Genomic DNA, 16,992 nt, shown 5'->3' on the forward strand with positions numbered 1-16,992 from the left:
CCCTCAGCCTCCTGTGGCGCGCCAAGGCCAAGACCCAGCACCAGGCGCATCAGTGTGCAGCACTCCAGCGGCGGCAGCGGCAGCTGCACTGTGGTTGGACTCAGACCGAGACCCACAGCACCGGCGCTCCCCAGCACCGCTTCCATTCTCCTGGCCAGAAGCAGCACCGGAAGCCGGAAAAGGGCGGCCTGCCTCTACAGAAGCAAGCTTCCCTGGAACCGCCCGCGGAGACGCATCCCGGAGAGGAGCATCTAGGGGCACAGGCTGCGGGCCCGGCACCATTGACTCCAGTCCCGAGAGGAGAGCCGTTGACTCCAGTACCGCCCGACTCACAGCGTGCTAGCAGTCCAGCTGCCATCTACGCTGGACACTTTTGTGGCTGCAAGGGACCTTATTGCCATGATGGCAACGGCATCCCCTCAGTGGCATGCCAAGGCCCCAGTGCCTCTGCGCACGGCACCATCTCAGGGCAGGCTGGCCCTGATTCACCCATCAGCATCGTCGGTTGAACTACGGCACCAATTCTGTTTTTGGCACCATTCCTGCTGCCGCTCGTAGTTCTGGCACCGGTTGTACTCGCAGCGCTGCTCCGGCTCCTGTCGCTGATCCTGTTCGCAGTGCTGTTATGCCTGCCGGTCATCGTCGAGGAGCAGATCCCGGGCTCAACACTGTTCCTGATGCTGGTCAACATCTCAGCACCGGTCCAGGTCCAAGCACCGCTCCCCAGCTTCATGGCACCATTCCCCGTCACCTCGTCGACGTGCACCAGCACAGATCCACTTGGTACGACCTTCTCCCACCTGGACGACCCTCTCCCACCCATGGCCTCCTCTTCCTCATCACCTAACGAGGTGGTGGCAGGTACTGCGGTCTCCGGTCCCCCTCCAATAGACCTCCGTGCCCACAGGACCGCCTGCGCAGGGTGGCACGAAACATGAACCTGCAGGTGATGGTGGAGTTGGAGGACCCTGTGGTGGACATCCTGACTCTGGAAGTCCTGTCAAGGGTGGCCCTGCCCCTTATCCCGACCATCCAAAATAACACCACGACAATCCGGCAGACCCCTGTGTCCATCCCGATGGCCAAAGGGGTGGAGTGGAAGTACTTTGACCCGTCAAAGGGGTATGATTATCTGTTCACCCACCCGCAACCCTGTTCGCTTGTGATTGCCTCTGTGAACAAAAAGGAATGGCATGGCCAGCAGGCTCCAGCACCCAAATCAAAGGACGCCAAGCACCTTGATTTGTTTGGACACAAAGTATATTCTACGGGGGCCTTCAAGTCAGGATCGCTAATCAGCAGGCAATCCTGAATCGTTACAATTTTAACTCCTGGAACTCCATGCTGAAGTTTAAGGAGTCCAGGGAGGAGTTTGGGGCTTTGGTTAATAAGGGCAAAACAGTGGCATGGACCTCTTTGCAGGCCTCAGCCGCATGTACTTTGTCCTCGGGGATCGTGATGAGGCATACCTCCTGGCTGCAAGTCTCCGGCCTGCCCCTGGAGCTTTTGCAGACACTGCAGGACCTCCCCTTTGACGGAGAGGGCCTGTTCTCGGAAAAGACAGACTCAAGGCTACATAGCCTTAAGGACTCAAGGGTGACAATGAAGTCCCTGAGCATGCACACACCGGCTACCCAGCGGAAACCCTGCAAGCCACAGCAGCGATCATATCCTCCTTGGCTGAGCAGGATTTCTATAGGTGGCGGGGGGCATAATGGCTTGGATAAACTATTCCCAGCTGAGTTGGAGCTATCTCTTACTTTTTCTTTACCTTGAGAAAATCTTGCTGGTATCATAGAAAAGATGATTATGAGTGTTGCTGTCTGTCTCTTTGTGTCCCCAACCATTGAAAAGAGACTTGTTTGGAAAAGAGAATCATATTAAAAATCAAGGTGTCAATTCCAGTCAAAGCCCTTTCCATGGAAAGGCATGTATTGGATATGGCTGTGTGGTGGTTTTTTCCCCCAGTTGTATACTTTATTTTGGATGTGTCTTTGCTTATTTCATGAAGGCCTCCTGCCCACACAGTTTGATTCTTTAGTTCCTTCTTAGCACTTCTTTAGAATGCAGCAACATGGTACATTTGCTTGCAGATTTTGAGACACTGATCAAATTATTCCATCTGGAATACTTTACATAGGCAGATGTCTCTGTTGATTTTTAAAATGCTGAATGATGTAGGCCCTGGCAGTATTTTAGAACTCCCTTTTGTGCCTCTTTGTGTTTAGTCGCGCTCGCTCTCTCTCTCTCTCTCTCTCTCTCTCTTTCTCTCTGATTGTCTAGGTACTTAGCCTCCATCTAAATAATATCTGAGCATCTTTCAGTATTTAGAAATGTAAATAACAATAATAGTTCCTCTTTTACTGCTTTCCAGAATTTCATCTTCTGGGATACTTCATCAGTTCCTGTCTTGTAACAGTGTCAACATTACAATTTGACTTATTTTCATTTTATCTGGAATACATTTCATACCCTTGCTTTCTCCAACAACCCTCCTATCACTGCGCTAGATACACTTATCTGCCTCAAATGGTGCTTCACTCTATGAGTAATCTCAGTGAAAGCTGTGGTACCAGAGTCTGCCCCACAGTGTTTTTCTGTGAAAATCTCTTTTTGCTTTAGTGGTTTTTAAAAACTAAAATTATATATGCCACTTCCTTGGAGGAACCTCATAAGCAATGTACCCTCTAATATTTTACATCCATGTGCGGAATGAATTTTGTTATGTGCACCAATATGGAGGTGATGTGTGGCAGGGGTGGGGCCGAGGGATTCGGAGTGTGGGAGGGGGCTCAGGGCTGCGGTGCAGGGGCTGAGGCCTCTGCCTGGGGGGTGGAGGCTCTGGAGTGGGGCGGATGAGTTTGGGGTATGGGAAGAGGCTCAGGGCTGGGCAGAGGGTTGGAGTGCAGGGGGGTAAGGGCTCTTGCAGGGGTGCAGGCTCTGGGGTGAGGCCGGGGATGAAGGGTTTACGGTGCAGGCTGCCCTGGGGCTGTGGCGGGGAGAGAGGACTCACTCCAGCCCTCTCTCACCGCAACAGCTCAGGGCTGGGGGAAAGCATTCCCGCCTGTGTGGCCCTTGATAGCCATGCACTTTGAGGGAACTTAGCTCATAAGGTACTTTGATGGAGTTTTGGGGTACTTTTAATAATAATTAAACAACATTTAATGTTAATATCTTTAAATCTCAGAGAAAAAGCTTTTTAATGACAGTAGAGATATAGGTGGGTTCTGCAGAAATGGTTTTCCACAGCCACCCAATCAGATATGAGACACAGGATAGCCAATCATCATATATTTTAGGTGGAGGAGGGGCTGAGTGTAGCTCCCTCACTGTTGGACCTATCTCTCCCACACGCATAACATTGGTTGGTGATATGTTCTGTAAAAATGGCTGAACAGGAATGTACCTCCCATAAATATATGAAGTAGGCTAATGAAATATCTTCATTCACCCTCATGTATGTTGTTATACTTAAAATGTAGTGTGACAGCAGTACTGACAGCATATGGGGCCTGGCAAGATGAAGACACCCTTTGCCGTCCACAGTCAAGGAACTATGATGTGATTGGAATAACAGAGACTTGGTGGGATAACTCCCATGACTAGAGTACTGTCATGGATGGATATAAACTGTTCAGGAAGGACAGGCGGGGCAGAAAAGGTGGGGGAGTTGCATTGTATGTAAGAGAGAAATATGACTGCTTAGCGCTCCCGTATGAAACTGCAGAAAAACCTGAGAGTCTCGGGATTAAGTTTAGAAGTGTGAGCAACAAGGGTGATGTCGTGGTGGGAGTCTGCTATAGACCACCAGACCAGGGGGATGAGGTGGACGAGGCTTTCTTCCGGCAACTAGCGGAAGTTACTAGATCACAGGCCCTGGTTCTCATGGGAGACTTTAATCACCCTGATATCTGCTGGGAAAGCAATACAGCAGTGCACAGACAATCCAGGAAGTTTTTGGAAAGTGTAGGGGACAATTTCCTGGTGCAAGTTTTGGAGGAACAAACTAGGGGCAGAGCTCTTCTAGACCTGCTGCTCACAAACCGGGAAGAATTAGTAGGGGAAGCAAAAGTGGATGGGAACCTGGGAAGCAGTGACCATGAGATGGTCGAGTTCAGGATCCTGACACAAGGAAGAAAGGAGAGCAGCAGAATACGGACCCTGGACTTGAGAAAAGCAGACTTTGACTCCCTCAGGGAACTGATGGGCAGGATCCCCTGGGAGAATAACATGAGGGGGAAAGGAGTCCAGGAGAGCTGGCTGTATTTTGAAGAATCCTTATTGAAGTTGCAGGAAAAAACCATCCCGATGTGTAGAAAGAATAGTAAATATGGCAGGTGACCAGCTTGGCTTAACATTGAAATCCTTGCTGACCTTAAACGCAAAAAAGAAGCTTACAAGAAGTGAAAGATTGGACAAATGACTAGGGAGGAGAATAAAAATATTGCTCAGGCATGCAGGACTGAAATCAGGAAGGCCAAATCACACTTGGAGTTGCAGTTAGCAACAGATGTTAAGAGTAACAAGAAGGCTTTCTTCAGGTATGTTAGTAACAAGAAGAAAGTCAAGGAAAGTGTGGGCCCCTTACTGAATGAGGGAGGTACCTAGTGACAGAAGATGTGGAAAAAGCTAATGTACTCAATGCTTTTTTTCCTCTGTCTTCACAAACAAGGTCAGGTCCCAGACTGCTGCGCTGGGCAGCACAGCATGGGGAGGCAGTGACCAGCCCTCTGTGGAGAAAGAAATGGTTGGGACTATTTAGAAAAACTGGATGAGCACAAGTCCATGGGGCCGGATGCACTGCATCCGAGGGTGCTAAAGGAGTTGGCGGATGTGATTGCAGAGCCATTGGCCGTTATCTTTGAAAAATCATGGCGATCTGGGGGGAGGTCCTGGATGACTGGAAAAAGGCTAATATAGTGCCCATCTTTAAACAAGGGAAGAAGGAGGATCCGGGGAACTATAGGCTAATCAGCCTCACCTCAGTCCCTGGAAAAATCATGGAGCAGGTCCTCAAGGAATCAATTGTGAAGCTCTTAGAGGAGAGGAAAGTGATCAGGAACAGTCAGCATGGATTCACCAAGGGCAAATCATGCCTGTCTAACCTAATTGCCGTCTATGAGGAGATAACTGGGTCTGGGGATGAGGGGAAAGCAGTGGATGTGTTATTCCTTGACTTTAGCAAAGCTTTTGATACAGTCTCCCACAGTATTCTTGCTGGCAAGTTAAAGAAGTATGGGCTGGATGAATGGACTATAAGGTGGATAGAAAGCTGGCTAGATTGTCGGGCTAAAAGGGTAGTGATCAATGGCTCCATGTCCAGCAGCTGGTTTCACGTGGAGTGCCCCAAGGGTTGGTCCTGGGGCTGGTTTTGTTCAATATCTTCATTAACGATCTGGAGGATGGCGTGGACTGCACTCTCAGCAAGTTTGCAGATGACACTAAACTGGGAGAAGTGGTAGATACGCTGGAAGGTAGGGATAGGCTACAGAGGGACCTAGACAAATTAGAGGATTGGGCCAAAAGAAACATGATGAGGTTCAACAAGGACAAGTGCAGAGTCCTGCACTTAGGACGGAAGAATCCCATTCACTGTTACAGACCTAGGGTCCAAATGGCTAGGAAGCAGTTCCGCAGAAAAGGACCTGGGGTTATAGTGGACGAGAAACTGGAGTCAACAGTGTGTCCTTGTTGCCAAGTAGGCTAACGGCATTTTGGGCTGTATAAGTAGGGGCATTGCCAGCAGATCGAGGGATGTGATCATTCCCCTCTATTCGACATTGGTGAGGCCTCATCTGCAGTACTGTGTCCAGTTTTGGGCCCCACACTACAAGAAGGATGTGGAAAAATTGGAAAGAGTCCCCCTAAAAATGATTAGGGGGCTGGAGCACATGACTTATGAGGAGAGGCTGAGGGACCTGGGATTGTTTAGTCTGCAGAAGAGAAGAATGAGGGGGGATTTGATAGCTGCTTTCAACTACCTGAAGGGAGGTTCCAAAGAGGATGGAGCTAGACTGTTCTCAATGGTACCAGATGACAGAACAAGGAGTAATGGTCTCAAGTTGCAGTGGGGGAGGTTTAGGTTGGATATTAGGGAAAACTTTTTCACTAGGAGGGTGGTGAAGCACTGGAATGGGTTACCTAGGGAGGTGGTGGAATCTCCTTCCTTAGAGGTTTTTAAGGTCAGGCTTGACAAAGCCCTGGCTGGGATGATTTAGTTGGGAATTGGTCCTGCTTTGAGCAGGGGGTTGGACTAGATGACCTCCTGAGGTCCCTTCCAACCCTGATATTCTATGATTCTAAGGTTGCCAGAAGATTTAACCAATGGGGGAGGGGAGACAGGCAGAACCAAAAACAGTATATACAGTATTGTCAATAGGAGATGGATTAATTCAAGAACCTTTCCCCTACTACAGGAACCCTGATTTCTGTTCTGTGGGTGAGGTAAAAAAAGAAGAGGATGATTTTTACAGTGCATGAATGCTAGGCAAGAATTAGGACCCAGGTGCATACATCCTGAAAGCACTTCGCTACAGTAACAGATTTTACTGAATACTTGTACCTTCTGATAGGCTACTCACATGAATAATGCATTTCCATTTGTAAGCTTTTATTGACTAAGAATTATCTCATCATTTCAAACCATATGGCACAGGGTTGTCCCCATTTTGGGCTGCTAAATCCCGGAGACAGTTTTATATGTAGTTTGCTGTACAAAATAATCTCTAACTAGTGTGTTTAAAATTGATAAAAATGTGCATGCACACACATACGCACACTTATATTGTATAAGGCAGTTGTTGAAAAAAATATTTATTAAAACATGGAGCTCCCCAGTAGCCTTTGGGAACATCACTTTGCATAGTGTCAAGTATCAGAGGGGTAGCCGTGTTAGTCTGAATCTGTAAAAAGCAACAGAGGGTCCTGTGGCACCTTTGAGACTAACAGAAGTACTGGGAGCATAAGCTTTCGTGGGTAAGAACCTCACTTCTTCTTGCATCTGAAGAAGTGAGGTTCTTACCCACGAAAGCTTATGCTCCCAGTACTTCTGTTAGTCTCAAAGGTGCCACAGGACCCCCTGTTGCTTTTTACTTCGCATAGTGTTTTGGGAAGATTCCACTTTTGGCTCTAGTCTCTTGCTCACTGGGCAGACACTGGAAATATCATGCAGAAGTAGTCAGTAAGCACTGCAGATGATTTAAGTGTGAATAATGATGAGGGTATGTGTGTGTGTGTACATGGTACTGATATTAATTTATTAGAAAACAGTGTTATGCAACAGGAAAAATACAGAAAAAAATTACTTCGGAGGGATGTAAGTCGATAATATTGTTTGATCTGGTTTTGGTTTTATAGCACACAGAAAAAAGGCATTAAGGGCTCAATCCTATTTGCTTGTGAGATTGGGACCTAAAGGTCTGCATAATTCCATTGTGCTTCATCTTTTGGTCATCAGTAAGTAAGATTTGAGTAACTGTTAGGGTAGTATGGGTAACGAATCAAGGTTCAGTTTTGATCAATAATGTCTTCTATGAATAATACAGTATTATAAGTAGAAATATATTATATATGAATAGTATTAAAAAGTGCACCTAAGGACTTTAACCCTATAATTTTCCTCTTTGAAAATTATTATATGAAAGGTCTGGCTTTTGAAAATACTATTGTTTATTTTTCTCTCTGTTTTTCCCAGCCTTTTTAGTTTGACCAGAGAAGACAAAAACAAACAAGTATTATTTTTCTAGGACATATGAAAACACTGGCTGAAATCCTAGCCCCACTGAAGGCAATAGGAATTTTGCCATTGACTTTCAGTGGGGCCACTGTTTCACCCAGAATGTCTTGTTTCTTCTTCTCTCTAAGGCAGCAGTTAGCTAACAGCCATTATTCCTAGAGATGTGCTTGATCTCATTAATGTTACTGATGCATGAACAAAGTGTTTTGGCATGGTAAGGTACTGAAGTTGTTAAATGAAAATAGCCATATTGATTTGCCACTTCATTCAAAATTAAAGGCAAAAAATCAGCCTAAAAGGACAAGAATTTGTATGAGAAGCAGGAGGGGGAAAAAAACCCCTAAAGTAAAAATAACTTGGTAAATGTACTTTATAATAATATATCAAAAGGAAGTACACACACAAAAATAAATCACAATATATGTCTGGGTTTTAAGATTCAGCTACTTCATCTATAGGTTGAGAAATTTGCCATAAGTTGTTGCTGGCATCCTGGATACGTTCTTAATAAATGATAAATAAATAAATAATAAATGTAAGAACTTGAGACTTTTACAAATATTTGATATGTAGCTGAGTTCTTAGCAAATAACTGAAACTGTTTTAATTTTTTGTTTCTAAAAAAATTAGTAAATATAAACAGCTACAACTTGCAAAGAAGTTGGAATCTGGTTTTCATAACTTTTTTTTTTTTTTTTTTTTGTCAGAAAGGAGATGGGTCAAACCACATTAGAGACTGATATTTCACAGACTGAAGCTGTCCTTTCCTGTCACTTTTTTGTGGATGGGCAGTGTCTGATGAATGGAAGATATTAATCTGTCAAAGATATGCTTATCTGATGCAGAGAATAAATCATTCCCTGCTGTCATGTTATAACCTAAAGGCATTTGGCATGTAGGGACTGTCATTTCCTAGTATGATGCTCCCATTTCATATTGGATAGGTTACACATGAGGGAATGAATCATTTTTAGGTGATGTATTTATTTTCTACGAGAATTACATTAGGAAGTTGCTTGCTTCTTTTGCTCCCGTTATTATTTATTTCTGTAGGTCCTGTTGACTCTTTTGGAATCTAACACACATTAGTACTGTTCTTCATATTCTCTCCATTTTTGCAGTTTCCTTAAATTTTACATAATACGTGGTGTCATGTCATGCAGTGGAAACCTAAAGAAGTTGCTTGTAAAGATACGGAATTTCTCAGTTAGTGTTCTTTTTCACATCCTATTATGACCGGGGGTGTGGTGTTACTGCACACAGTTAATGAGCTGTCGTATTTTAACGGCTGCATTTCCTTGGTGGTTGAACGAATTCTTACAAATGTGAAGTGTACTTGGCGTGCTGTAATTGTGAAGTATTGCTCAGTCATTTTATTTAATGGCTTGTCCACTCCCACGATTGAACAAATAAAAAAACTGCAGACACGCACAGATAATATACATCCATCTCGTGCATATAAAAAGATGGATACCACATGCAAAGTGCATCCCATACTTGTAAAAATGTGTACAAACAGCTCAAAATCAGTGGTGTTTTCACATTTGTTCTTCATACAATTTGTATTTTAAAACATTTTAATAAAAGAAGTGCTGTATATATTAATACCCCTTTTTGTTCTGTTTCTGTCTTGGTGCAGGTGGAGGAGGGCTGGTGGGAAGGAATTCTGCATGGAAAGACTGGCATGTTTCCTTCCAACTTCATAAAGGAACTTTCTGTTGATTCTGATGATGTGGAAATTGCACGGGAGGAACAACTAATAAAGCCAAGTAAGGAACAAAGTGTTATCAAGTCAATCTGTTTTTCCTCCTCTTGTTTATTGACTTGCTGGTATGCTGGGATCGTCTTATCTCTTGCTTGGAAGAGTTTCAGAATGCCTTGTTCTAAAGCTGGTGCCAGGAAAAGGTTGGTTGGCTGTTGATGCTATAAGGGTGTTAGCACCTTCCCCTTAATTATAGCACTTTGCATTAAAGACCAATCCAGCTACAACTGTGAAGGGCCCAGGAAATGATGCCATTTTATAACTTTAGGGCTTCTATTTCATAATGAAAATACACTACCATTTTGTCCTTACATGCAGTAGCTGAACAAAATTACCAAAACGCCTATACAATGGTTTTACTTATTTATTTTAGCAGGGGGCTAGGAGTGCCAGGCCTTATTCAATGAGTCCTCCTGGGTATTTAAGGATTCATAATTATTGGTGTGGGACATGCGGCACTTTCTCCCTCCAGGTGCTGAGCATGCTACTTCCACATCCATCATTCCCAATCCCTGCTAGCCAAAGGAGCAAAAGGCCAGAACTGGGACTCAGATTTGGTTCTCCCACTGCGCCATCCGCTCACCTGGATTTTCAGTACTGCTGCAGGTGAAAAGCATGTTTGGTAACTAAGTTTGCAGTAGTGTCAGCTTGGTAGTGGATTCTCCCAATTTGTAACTTTTTCCTTGATATAAGGAGAATAACCTGAGTCATAAATCTGCTCCTGTATGAAATGGATACTCCTCTTGCTGTGTTTCAGTTTCTTCAAGTAAAGGTTCTTGGTGCTATCTCCAAATTCTGTGGTCACTAGAGCCTGTATTTTAAAAATATTCTAACATTATTTGCATATTTTAGCATAAGTGCACATTTACCTGATAAGTTGCTCCCTGCCAGGCCATATGTTGTTTGCAGCATTTTTAATACTTGGTCATGCGGTGTTCTTTTGAGACCTGTACAGGAGTTAGGCACAACTGGATGAAGTGTGATGCTTTTGTGGGACTATGCCAAACTTTTAAATTTGCCAAACATGAACAAAATCTTTATAATACACTTATGGATGAGAGGTGAAAATCCAGTAGTTCTGAATTTTTTAAATTGAAAATATCTTAACGCAACATTTGTTTGTTTTTTTACTTAGAAAAGATTTGTTGTCTTTATTCTATGCCACAGAAATAAAGTTGTTTTAAAAAAAAAATAAAAAAAACGAGTGTAGTGTTTGGAAGAGGGTTTTTCTAATTTCTTATAAGGACAGGTATTAGTGACCTACTCTGTATGCTTGGGGTTGGTATGATCTTCGTAGAGAATGCTGCTTCAGTCTCAAATTAAACTGCTTTAAAAATATTCAGCAATTTAAAGAGAGGTGCAGGGGGGAAATTAATATCCAGGAGTAATATTGAAATTGCATGTTCCAATATGTAGGCAGGCTACACTTTAAAATTACTACTTGCAATTATAATGTTTTCAGTATAAATGCAATGAAGTTTGATAGAATTAATCCCAATTTGTCGATAATATTTCACAAGTTAATTTATAGACGCTTTTATTTGGAATGTGTATTTTATCTCCTAGATTCTACACTGATGGGTACTTTATAAAAATGTTTATAGGTAGGTAGATTTACAGGATGGGCCCCCCTTTTCCTATACGAGAGGGAAAACATTCCTTTTCTTTGATAATGTTTCATTTTAAGTCTTAAGTGCTCACTTGTTATGATAAGTGTCCCAGAAATGGCTTTAAACAGATTTGACAAAGGAAAGTAAGTGCAAATTATTTATATCCTTTCAGTTCTGTCCATAATGACAGAGGTAGCCAATTTAGTTAAGTAATCAGATTGTTCCCGTGGGCCTCTTCACTTGATAAAACCCTACCAATTATAAAATTCATGTTAAAGGGACATCATCAACATAAAAATTACATCTGTCTGAAATCACTTGTACCTCTCTCCTAAGTAATACCTAAGATTACTTTATCTGAAAGAGGGTGAGAGAATGTTGTTTTTTTCATTTTGTGTAAATTGAATATTTGAATATGCTTAGTAGCTAGCCAGTTTCACTGTTGTTTATGTGGGTGTTTCAGACAGCAGCAAAATAGTTTTAAAATGGAAAAATATTATGAAGCCACAAATAGAGGCAAAGGGAATACTGGGCGCAGCTGTAGTCCCTGTAATTATTTTTTAGAAATTGACGATTTCCAAGTTAACATTATCCCTTTAGGGGCCTGATCATGTACCATTGAAGTCACTGGGAGATTTGTTCTCCATTTTAATGAGTCCAGGATTGGAACAACATGGAAGTCATGCATACACATTCCTCCAAGGGAGCTAAGGAGTGACTGAGTTCTTGTAATAGTTACAGCTGTTACCTCATCAATGTATGGCCATTTATAAGGCTTTATCAGGTACCTCAATATGTATATTAAAAATCTATACATTAGATAGGCATTAGGCACACACATCAGTGGGAAAATGCCACTTAAAATATCCATATTTACTATTTTTTCGGAAGGAAGAGTTGCAGATCAAGCAAATATAAATACATCAGGAGACAGTATGTGACTTAACTTAGGGATCTAATTTCAGGCCTCCAATTCAACTCCTTGCTTGGAGGAAGACAAGGGATGCTTGTGCTGCAGTTTCTTGAGGGATGGTAGGATCATGTAGGACTACAACATCTCTAGGTTTTGTAGCAGCTTGACTACACTGCAGCATAGAGTGGACTACAGGTGTGAATTGCAAAGTACACCAAAATGTTGCCATCTAGCTGCCCTGTGTGGACACTACTGGCACGAACTAAAATGTATCTAGTTCACATGAATGCAGTTCTATTTGAAAGAGGACTGTGTTAATGCTAACTAGGTACTTTATAGTTTGTTCCAGCAGCATCCACACAGCACAGTTATATCGCAACACTATGGTGTGCTCTGCCATTCAGACCACTGTCGTCCACGCTGTGGTGCAGTGCAGACATGGCCCAGGAGTAGCACTGATTGAGATGGACTATATCTAGTGATTATAACACAGGACACTCAGAGTCAGATTTTAGATGTTTACTCTGGATGACAGACTTGTATCCCAATCCTAGTCTGTGTGGCCTTGGAGGTCAATGGGGATCTGCACAGATTCAGATCTGTCCATGAAGATCCAATTGCAGAATTGGGGAGTTATAATGTAATCTGGGGCAGTGACTTAACTCTGCTTCCCCACCTGAAAAATGGGTATAATAATACTTATCCACTTTTATAGGTCTTCTATGCAGTTTGCTTAATCAAGGTTTGTAAAGCAGTTTGAGATCCTCAGGTGAAATGGACTGTAGAAATGCAAAATATCATGATTTGGTTTTTAATAAGTCTTATTTACTGTCTGGAGAGAGCATTGTCCAGTGCCATAGGTCAGACAGACAGGGGCTGTGCTCAAGGCTCTCAGAGTGGAGAAAGTGCAGAGGGAATAAGGTATGTCCTTGGTGCACAAGAGAGGTTCTGATGGAATACCACCCCCTCTCCTCTATGTAAGAAAATAAAATATAAATTATGGGAATTTGGGGCCATCTCTTTTTATTTATCCGGTGTCCCTTTTTTAGGACAAGCAAATGTTTTGTAGTAGTTTAGAGAAATGACTTGGATTGAGGAATCCAGAATCCTTTTCTTGGATACTCTATTTGGAACTCAGTTGGGCCCAGTTTTTCAGAGGGGCTGAGAAACTGTAATTCCCAATGAGTTCTGGGTGCCTTGACATTTTGGAAAGTAAGGGCCTCGCAAGATCAGAGATCATTTAAAAAATGTTTGGCCCATCTATAAAATGACTGTAATATCCCCCCTCCTCAAAGATGCATTACAGATAGGGTGACCAGACGTCCCGATTTTTCAGTGTTTGTCCTGCGTCCCAACCGATCTCTGGTCGGGACGCAATGTGTCCCGATATTTTGCTCCGCCAGCAGTTGTTTTTTTTTTTGTTTTGTTTTTTTTTGCTCCACTGGCAGCAGCACTTCATTAAGGCTTGATTTTCATACCCATGCTCATATTGAGTAACTCTTTATTTTTCCAGTAGTCCTATTGATTTCCAAGTGTTGTTGTCTGTTGGTAGTAGATAACATCCACAAGTTCTGTATGCTAGATTTCTCAGATGTCTTAACATTTGTTTATTTGGTTTTAGGATATTCTGAAATACCACAGCTTCTCATTACAGCTTAACAAAAAATCAGGAAAATTGTCATAGAATCATAGAATATCAGGGTTGGAAGGGACCTCAAGAGGTCATCTAGTCCAACCCCCTGCTCAAAGCAGGACCAATTCCCAGCTAAATCATCCCAGCCAGGGCTTTGTCAAGCCGGGCCTTAAAAACCTCCAAGGAAGGAGACTCCACCACCTCCCTAGGTAACGCATTCCAGTGTTTCACCACCCTCCTAGTGAAATAGTTTTTCCTGTTATCCAACCTGGACCTCCCCCACTGCAACTTGAGACCATTGCTCCTTGTTCTGTCATCTGCCACCACTGAGAACAGCCGAGCTCCATCCTCTTTGGAACCCCCCTTCAGGTAGTTGAAGGCTGCTATCAAATCCCCCCTCATTCTTCTCTTCTGGAGACTAAACAATCCCAGTTCTCTCAGCCTCTCCTCATAAGTCATGTGCTCCAGACCCCTAATCATTTTTGTTGCCCAAAAATGTGTAATGAAACTGAATATTATAACCTAATGAATGAAAGTCATATCTGAAGGGGGTGATTTCACAGTCATTTTAATATGCCTGTGGCAATATCAGAGCATTTAAAGACTACTGGATATATCTTGCTATCTCTTTTGTGTGTGTGTAAGTTAAGATATGACTAGGTCTAATTTAATATATTGGATATTTAAAAACATATTAGCCATGGTCGCTAAGAAATCATGAGTGCCAGTACTAAGATTGATGTTAGACTCTGCAGCTAATGATTTAGTTAGGCAATGTAATACATCTTAACTTCTTTAAATTTCAGCTGTCTCTTCACTGTCATGTAGCCAAACATTTCCTTCTCTGCTTTCTTAACAGTGGAGTGAATGTTATAAAAGATTTCACTTAAAGATGATCTGCAAAAGGGGGAGGGGAGGAAGGGCCTTGTGCCTTTTTTGTTGTTGTTTGCTTATGTAGACAGATGGCGATGGATGTTTTCATTGGTATACTTTTTTCTGCCTTTTTATTACAGTATATATGCAGTTCTAACTGTTTTTTTCCCTAGAAGATGTTTTGGACTACTGGAGAACTGGTAGGACTATGACGGAATGATATGCAATGAAATCTGTATTCGCTAACATGTTAGCTGTCTCACTGTAAACAAACAAACAAACAAAACCCTACTCTTTTTTTTTTTTTTTTTTTTTTTTTTTTTGGCAGTAAAGGCATAGCCTTAATCAACTGAAATGGGAAGCAGTCTTTGCTCAGACTGTTTAAAGCTCTTTAGGTTTTGTTTGTTTTTTTGTTAATATCTATTTAGCTCAATAAACCACTGGGTTAAAAAAATGTCTTCAAGAGTCAACATGTCATCCCTTCAGTTAAGAACTGTTCAAGTTCATAATCAATATCTGAAACCTTCAATAAATTCCTCAGCAAAACATGTTGTTTTTGATATTTCTAATGGTATTTCAGTGACCTGCCAGTGAAGTATGTCTAAATCAGGGGCATGGACTGGCATAAGTAAGTACGTCAATGCAGTGATATTGATAGGATTTCCCTACTATAGACAGGGCTTAGGGCAAAAAACAAACAAGAAAAAAATGTTTGAAAAGTCTTTTCAGGCTGTCTTTAAATCTCAGATAGAGACAAAAAAGGAGACGCACATTTTTTTCTGTTCATTCACACATGTAAAATAAAACTTTATGGGCCAAATTTTCTCTCATTTGGCCATTAGAGATTATGGGAAACAATACATTATATAACTCAACCAAGGTGGCTTTAGCAAAATCAAGAGAGATTTCCCTATCTGACATACATGCAGTGAGAATATTTTTAACTTCATGTACAGTCAGTGCAGCTAATGGTCTCATTTTGCTAATAGAACTCTTAAAATGTTAGTAATTGAAAGTACAGATTAAAAACTCTTCCTCTGCCTTCTTTTTACCATCATTCGATCTCTCCTTCCCCTCTTCTGTTTCCTCTTTCCTTCTTTTCTTTCATTTGCTGTCAGGAAAGTCTGCCTTTCATGGGACAGTTCTGTACAGAGTGGCACAAGCAAAGATTGACAGCTACAGACGCTATAACAGTGAGTGTATTTAAAATTCAAGAGGCAATTTTAAAGATGAAGTCTTACTCCTCAATATATGTTCGATTCATCTACACTTGTAAAGTGTATCACCATTACTCACTTATGGCTGCACTACCTGTAGATGTGTCTGTGAGCTAACTTTTATTTGCTGCTGACAAATGCCATGATTGTAGTGTAATGAGAAAGTGTTCTCATTCTCTCTGTGCATGTATATGTGTATATATCTATACAATGTATGTGAGCACGCAACAAGCTGTCAGTTGTGTTGGTTTTAGGCCATAGATGTGGAGTGGGATGCAAAGCCTTTGGTCTGATGATTTCAGCCATGTGAGAGGTGTAGGTTTCTGGAATGTAACCATACTCTCTGAAGTGTGTTGTTGCTTTCACTTATAAGAAACTTGCATGCAACGATTGTTGAACATATAAAATATATTTTTCTTTAAAGAAAAAAGTGTAAAGGAATTTTAAAGAGAAAACCCTACGTTCTTTAAAAATGAAATAAATTACATTTGATTGTGCACCCATCTTCCTGTCCATGATAGCAATTACTGGCAGCATTATGGCTTTATATACTGTACCGTTAAGGAAGAAGGTAAAAGATCTGTTAGTGTAGGCCAGTTTCTAAGCACCAGTCTGCTCACTTAATGTTCAGGCTTTTTGCTCCTCTATCCTGGAAGCACGGTGTGCATGTTTCATTCCACATGCTTTCCTAATATTCCTCCTTTCTTTTTCTCCTCCCACTGCAACTCTAGCTCTCAGAATAAGGCAGAAAATACGAAGATGAAAGTCAAAGACACAGATGGGCAGAGAAGAGAGGAGGAAAGGAAAACAGAAATCCCCGGCTTCTCACAAACTGCTCTCTCATGCAGAACTCTAGCAGTCAGAGATCAAGTATCACCACGACAACCCCTTGGGCTTGTCCACTGTCACTCTCTGACTCTAGGGAAACAAGTGGTCAGTACTTGGGCCCTACGCAGAGGTCTCATGTTTAGCTTGGCATGTGCTTCCCTCCAATGCAGCTGTCTGCACAGGACAATGCTCCCTGGTCTTCATCCTTCCCCACCCTTACTCTGCCCGTCCACATAGCTGTGGGTTGCTGCTCTCCCGCCTCCCAGAGACTTTGGACCAGGTACTTCCTTTGTCAGTGGACACTCCCTCTTACGCTCCGAGTCTGCTGGAGCAGTAGTCTCCTGCTCTGCTGCCTCTCATCCACCACAGTTGGTTTTTTAGTGACTGGAGCTTTTACCATTCCCCCTTCTTCCTGGATCAG

The 16,992-nt window shown here is 42.4% G+C and overlaps 1 protein-coding gene across 7 annotated transcripts in view; it reads left to right on the top strand.

Moving 5' to 3' along the window:
• The window catches only part of SH3KBP1 (SH3 domain containing kinase binding protein 1), a 346,563-nt gene that overhangs the window by 186,712 nt on the left and 142,859 nt on the right, over nt 1-16,992 (top strand). For 6 of the 7 annotated variants that reach the window (XM_054006486.1, XM_054006509.1, XM_054006527.1 and 3 more), the window contains 2 exons: nt 9,375-9,504; nt 15,645-15,719. In XM_054006486.1, coding sequence (XP_053862461.1) covers nt 9,375-9,504; nt 15,645-15,719 — 205 coding nt within the window. The remainder of the gene's footprint in view (nt 1-9,374; nt 9,505-15,644; nt 15,720-16,992) is intronic. The other variant, XM_054006495.1, reaches the window with a different exon arrangement.

Source organism: Malaclemys terrapin, chromosome 1 (assembly GCF_027887155.1).
Source record: "Malaclemys terrapin pileata isolate rMalTer1 chromosome 1, rMalTer1.hap1, whole genome shotgun sequence".
Classification (NCBI taxonomy): Eukaryota; Metazoa; Chordata; order Testudines; family Emydidae; genus Malaclemys; species Malaclemys terrapin.